The following is a 6,221-nucleotide window of genomic DNA, read 5'->3' as shown; positions in this document are numbered from 1 at the left end:
GATGAATAGAAAGTTCAAAAGAACAGCATTTATTTGAAATAGAAATCTTTTGTGACATTATAAATGTTGTTGCTGTCACTTTTGATCGATCTAATGCGTCCCTGATCAATAAAAGTATTACTTTCTTAAATTCTTTTGTTTTAAAACTGTTTCCAACATTGATAATAATCAGAAATGTTTCTTGAGCAGCAGATCAGCATATTATACTGATTTCTGAAGATCATGTGACACTGAAGACTGGAGTAATGATGCTGAATAAATGTTGTTGCTGTCACTTTTGATCGATCTAATGCGTCCCTGATCAATAAAAGTATTACTTTCTTAAATTCTTTTGTTTTAAAACTGTTTCCAACATTGATAATAATCAGAAATGTTTCTTGAGCAGCAGATCAGCATATTATACTGATTTCTGAAGATCATGTGACACTGAAGACTGGAGGAATGATGCTGAAAATACAGCTGCACATCACAGAAATACATTACAGTTTAACACATATTCACATAGAAAACTGCTGTTTTACATTCTAATAATATTTCATAAGTTTTACTGTATTTTTGATCAAATGAATGTGTTGTCTGGTTTTAGGGTGAAATGTGAGCTGAGATCTGATGAGTATTGTACTGTCGAGAGAAACGTTTGAGGAATCAGAGAAACACACTGAGCATCATGGGACTGGACGCTTCTTAAATTGTGTGACTGATCTGAATGTGTCTCAGCAGTTTGAGCTGTTGATCTCGACTAGCTGCTGCTGTGTTTGCTTGAGCTCGCAGACGCCGCTGTATATTATTGCATTGTACTGTATAATATTTATATTCGGCCTTCTTGCATTATTATGCTGTTGCATTATGAATATATATTAAGTGGCATAAAATCGCTTATCGCAGTTACTTCTGTGTCGATGTTCAGGAGCGAGTGCAGAGGAGCTTCCCGCACCCCATCGAGAAATGGGCCATCGCCGACGCTCAGGCCGCGATCGAGAAGAGGAAGAGGAGGAACCCGCTAGCGCTGCCTGTCGACAAGATCCACCCGCTGCTCAAGGTGTCTCTCACACACAATCAGTGTGTGCGCATTTATGCACTCAGGTCTAACATTAGTTATTAAAGCAGTAACCCCCGTGAAGCCGTACTTTACCGTGAATTTATAACAGCTAAGGGGCGTTGTTAGGTTAATACACGGCTTCACGGGGGTTATTGCTTTTATAAAACGGTTACTCCATATACGTAGCAAGGTTTCACAAAATAAAACAGAGCAAATAAAGTGTAATGATATTAATAAACACAGTATTCTTCCACCAAACAATGTAGCTCCTCAGAAACAGTTGTGGTTGCTACAAAGTGGTTGCCGAGCAACACACAGAAGTAAACAAAGGTGTGTGTTACTTTGTAGCATCATTTACAACAGCTTCGAACGCGGCTCAGCCAATCAGAGTCAAGCACCGGAACTCTCCGCTTTATCATTGTTTTTAATTTTAAAATAATAATAGTAATAATTGAATTGATCATTTTTTAGTAAATAATATCATTATAATTTATAATGCATTGTTTTTTACATTTTTAATTAATAATATAGTAATAATTTAATTAGTGAATTTAACAATAATATTATAATTTGTATTTATAAAAAAAATATGATTAATTATAGTAATTTTGTTTATTTATTACTTTATTTATTTGATTTCATAAATGTATTTTATGATTAGTTATTTGTTTTTAATTTTAAATTGTAATTCAATTAATAATTTTTATTAAATATATCATTATAATTTATAATGAATTATTTTAGTTTTAATTTTTAATAAGGATAGTAAGAATTTAAATAATTTGATTTAACAATAATATTGTCATTTTATTGAATTAATAATAATAATAATAGTAGCTTATTTATTTGATTTAATAATATTGTAATTTATAATGTTATTTGTAATTTCAAATATTATTATTATTGCTATAGTAACAATAGAAGTACTAGTAATAATTGTTTTTTATTTTAAAATAAAATTAATAATTTAATTAATCATTTTTATTAAATATATCATTATAATTTATAATGCATTACTTTATTTTTAGTTTTTGATAAGGATAGTAAAAATTTTATTTATTTATTTGATTTGACAGTATTTTCAGATTTCATCCTGATTGTTTCATTTTAATTAATTTAATTTTAAAATGATTGAAATTGTGTCCGTGTCCAAATATACTGGGCTGACTGCAGTACCGTGGCTGTCCAGATGAGGGCGCTCTTGATCATCACTTCAGTCTGTGGTCCCTGTGATTGTGAGTGATGAAGCCACACTGACGCTCTGTCTCTCCTGCAGGAGGTTCTGGGGTATAAGATCGATCATCAGGTGTCGGTGTACATCGTGGCGGTGCTGGAGTACATCTCTGCAGATATACTGAAGCTGGCGGGAAACTACGTGAGGAACATTCGTCACTATGAGATCTCGCAGCAGGACATCACTGTGGCCATGTGTGCCGATAAGGTACGGCTGCACCATTTCTGAGCCAAAAGCTCCAGGTTTGCTGTGCTTGTTTGTAGGACTGCATAATTTGAACAACATTTTGTGATTATATATCAACATGGATGTAAAATAATAATAATAATGATAACAATAATTGTTACTACTACTGAAAATAAATACAAAATACCCAAAAAATATACTACGACTGTAATATTTCACTGTAAAAACAAAACAAGTATTTAAGAAAAATATAATAGTAATATTAATAAGTTATTAATAATAATAATAATACTTTTACATTTAAACAATTGAGGAAAAATTTAATTAAATAAAAAATTAATTGAAAAACTTCCTATTTTATTTATATAATAATATTTTTTATTGATAACTATTATTATTACTACTAAGTAATTAAAAAACGAAATAAAACCAAAATATGAAATATTACTATTTTAATATTTCACTGTAAAAAAAGAGTACTTAAGAAAATAATATAATATAATAATTTTTATTTTACATAATAATAGTTATTATAATAATAATATTACTACTACTACTAAAGATAAAAACAAAGAAATATTATTGAAATATTTCACTGTAAAAAAAAAAATATATATATAAAAAAAAAAAAATAATAATTATTATTATTTTAATTTATAAAGTGTTTTTATTAAAACATAATAATAATTTTAATAATACACATTTTTATTCATAATTGTATTATTATTATTAAATAAAAAATACAAAAAAATTAAATAAGAAAAATTACTATTGTAATATATTTTACAAAACTTAGTAATTAAAATACTATAAAAATGATCATTTAATTTTACGATACAACTCTAAAATGACTTTATAATATTCATGGCTGTCTTAATTTCTTCATTTTCAAAACTTTTATTTTGACGGAACATCGCTGGAGCTTTAAAGCTGGTCTTTGGTTGATCAGCGTTTCTCATTCTAAGTCTGTAGAGATCGGCTTGTCGTCTCATGTTTGGTTCATAAATGCATATTAAAGCGCCTCAAACTCAGATCAGATGCAGAGATGATCATGTATTGTGACTCGCTCAGGCCCCGCCCAGCCGTGTCTCAGGCTCCGCCCAACTCTGACTCCGCCTGACTGTGTCTCAGGCTCCGCCCAACTCTGACTCTGACTCCGCCCGGCCCTGTCTCAGGCCCCGCCCAGCCCTGTCTCAGGCCCCGCCCAGCCCTGTCTCAGGCTCCGCCCAACTCTGACTCCGCCTGACTGTGTCTCAGGCCCCGCCCGACTCTGACTCCGACTCCGCCCGGTTGTGTCTCAGGCCCCGCCCAGCTCTATCTCAGGCCCCACCCAGCCCTGTCTCAGGCCCCGCCCAGCTCTGACTCCGCCCCTGTGTCTGTGCTTGCAGGTGCTGATGGACATGTTCCATCAGGTGGAGGAGGACATCAGTGTGTTTCCTCTGGACGAGGAGCCGTCTGCGGCCGAGGAGCAGATGTACTATGACCTGGTGAAGACCTTCATGGCGGAGGTGCGTCAGTATCTGCGCGACCTGAACCTCATCATCAAGGTTTTCCGCGAGCCCTTCGCCTCCAACACCATGCTGTTCTCCCCTCACGTGAGTCCCGCTCCTCTGCTCTAGGGCTGTCGCGATAACCGCAATACCGCGCTATTGATGAACATTTGAACCCTTTCCAACAATGACTGTATGATTTTGAGATCCATCTTTTCACACTGAGGACAACTGAGGGACTCAAACACAACTATTACAGAAGCTTCAGACGCTCGCTGATGCTCCAGAAGGAGAAACCATGCATTAAGAGCCTTTTGAACAGAATGGAGATGTGTACATTTTTTAAATTTTATCTAAATATCATATTTTTATTCATTTAGCGCTGCCCTTCAGAGGCTACAGAATATACTTACATGTTTCCCAGAAGACAGAACAACTATCACTAAACACACAAACACACAGCTGTGGATCATTCAGCTAACAACACAGTATTAAGAGTCAAGGGGGTGGAAACTTTTGAACGGGTCATCTTTATAAATTCAACTATTATTTTCTCTTGTGGACTATATGTAAACATCTTTTGTGTGAAATATCTTATTCAGGTCAGTGCTAAATAAACAATAACATGCGTAGGAGATTTACTAAATATCTTCATGGAACATGATCTTTACTTAATATCCTAATGATTTTGACCCATACAATGTATTGTTGGCTATTGCTACAAATATCCCCCAGCGACTCAACACTGCTTTTGTGCTGCAGGGACACACGTCTCCAAATGATTTATATAACGATGTCTTTGTACCTTTTAAACAATTAAATTAATTTAAGTATTTTTGGCAAAGTGCAGTGACTACAGTCAGACCTAGATTTGAAAATCAATGAATTAGTGATTTTTTTGTTGTTGTTGTCCAATATTATTGTTAACAATAATAAAAGCTTTTGTTTAATAATATTATAATTTATAATAAATTATTTTATTTTTCAATGTTCTGTTAAAATAATTGTAGTAATAATTTAATCATTTTATTAAATATTGTAATTTCTTATAAAGCATTTCATTAATTAATATTAATAGTAATAATTTATTTAATTTACTTATTTAATATTAAAATATTTAATATACATTTAAATTATTTAAATTTACGATAATACTAGTAACACTTTATTTATTTGATTTAATAATAATATAATTTATAATAAATTATTTATTTTATTTAATATTGATATAACAATTTATAACAACTTTAATAATTGAAGGTGTTATAAGAAATTATTGAAGTTATTCTAACTTTAATAATTTAAATTTAATTAATAATAATAATTATTATTATTACACTTTATTTGTTATTTAACAATAACATTATAGTTTATAATAAATTAAAATATTTATTGTAGTAATAATCATTTAATCTAATAATACCACTTTTAAAATTATTTTTAAATAATAGTAATAATGTAATTTGTAAATTAATAGCATTAATGTAATTACTTTTATTTGTTTTCTTCCTAACTATATTATATTGCATAATAAAGTACTTTTTAATTAATTAAAAACAAAATGTAATTTAATTATTAATAAAAACAATGTGTAATAATTATTTAATCATTTAATATTTTTATTTAATAGTAATACTATTTTTTAATTTGTTTAATTTTCAACCCATAATAATAATAGCAATAATTTAATTCATGTAATTTTAATTAAAATTTTTATTAATAATAATAGCAGTGTTAGCAATATTTTTATTTAATAATACTATTTTTAATCATTTGTTTAATTATTCATTATTAATAATAATAATAGTAATCATTTAATTCATGTATATATTTTATTTAATAACACAATTATATTTTAAAAAGGATTTATTTGTAACATTCGTAAAAGTAATTCTTATTATAATTCATGTATTTATTTCTTTTTTTGATGTGTATCGCTCAGCACTACTAGTAAGATGATTGTGTGTGTGTGTGTGTGTGTGTGTGTGGCATTTGAGCCGCTTGTTTTTCCTGTCGTCGATTAACTCTGAGGTGTGGGCCTTTTTCAGGAGCTGGCCTTTGACCCCTACGAGACGTACGCACAGGATATCCTGCGTAGCGGCTTCCACGATCACTTCCTGAGTCAGCTGTCCAAACCCGGAGCGGCCATCTACCTGCAGGTCAGAGGTCACAGACGCACTGGAGATATGAACACACACACACACACTCTCTCACTCACTCACTCACTCACTCACTCACACACTCTCTCTCTCTCTCTCTCTCTCTCTCTCTC

The 6,221-nt window shown here is 31.4% G+C and overlaps 1 protein-coding gene across 1 annotated transcript in view; it reads left to right on the top strand.

Annotated features, from left to right (window-relative positions):
- The window catches only part of LOC107569892 (son of sevenless homolog 1-like), a 22,025-nt gene extending 17,925 nt beyond the window's left edge, over window positions 1–4,100 (top strand). The window contains exons 4-6 of the mRNA XM_016256060.1: window positions 908–1,039; window positions 2,316–2,480; window positions 3,848–4,100. Of these exons, the coding sequence (XP_016111546.1) occupies window positions 908–1,039; window positions 2,316–2,480; window positions 3,848–4,078 (528 nt within the window). The 3' untranslated portion in view covers window positions 4,079–4,100. The remainder of the gene's footprint in view (window positions 1–907; window positions 1,040–2,315; window positions 2,481–3,847) is intronic.
- The last annotated feature ends 2,121 nt before the right edge of the window (window positions 4,101–6,221 follow it).

Source organism: Sinocyclocheilus grahami, unplaced genomic scaffold (assembly GCF_001515645.1).
Source record: "Sinocyclocheilus grahami isolate Dianchi unplaced genomic scaffold, SAMN03320097.WGS_v1.1 scaffold1391.1, whole genome shotgun sequence".
NCBI classification, from domain to species: Eukaryota; Metazoa; Chordata; class Actinopteri; order Cypriniformes; family Cyprinidae; genus Sinocyclocheilus; species Sinocyclocheilus grahami.
Note: the sequence above shows the minus strand (reverse complement) of the source record. Positions and strands in the feature narration are given on the sequence as shown.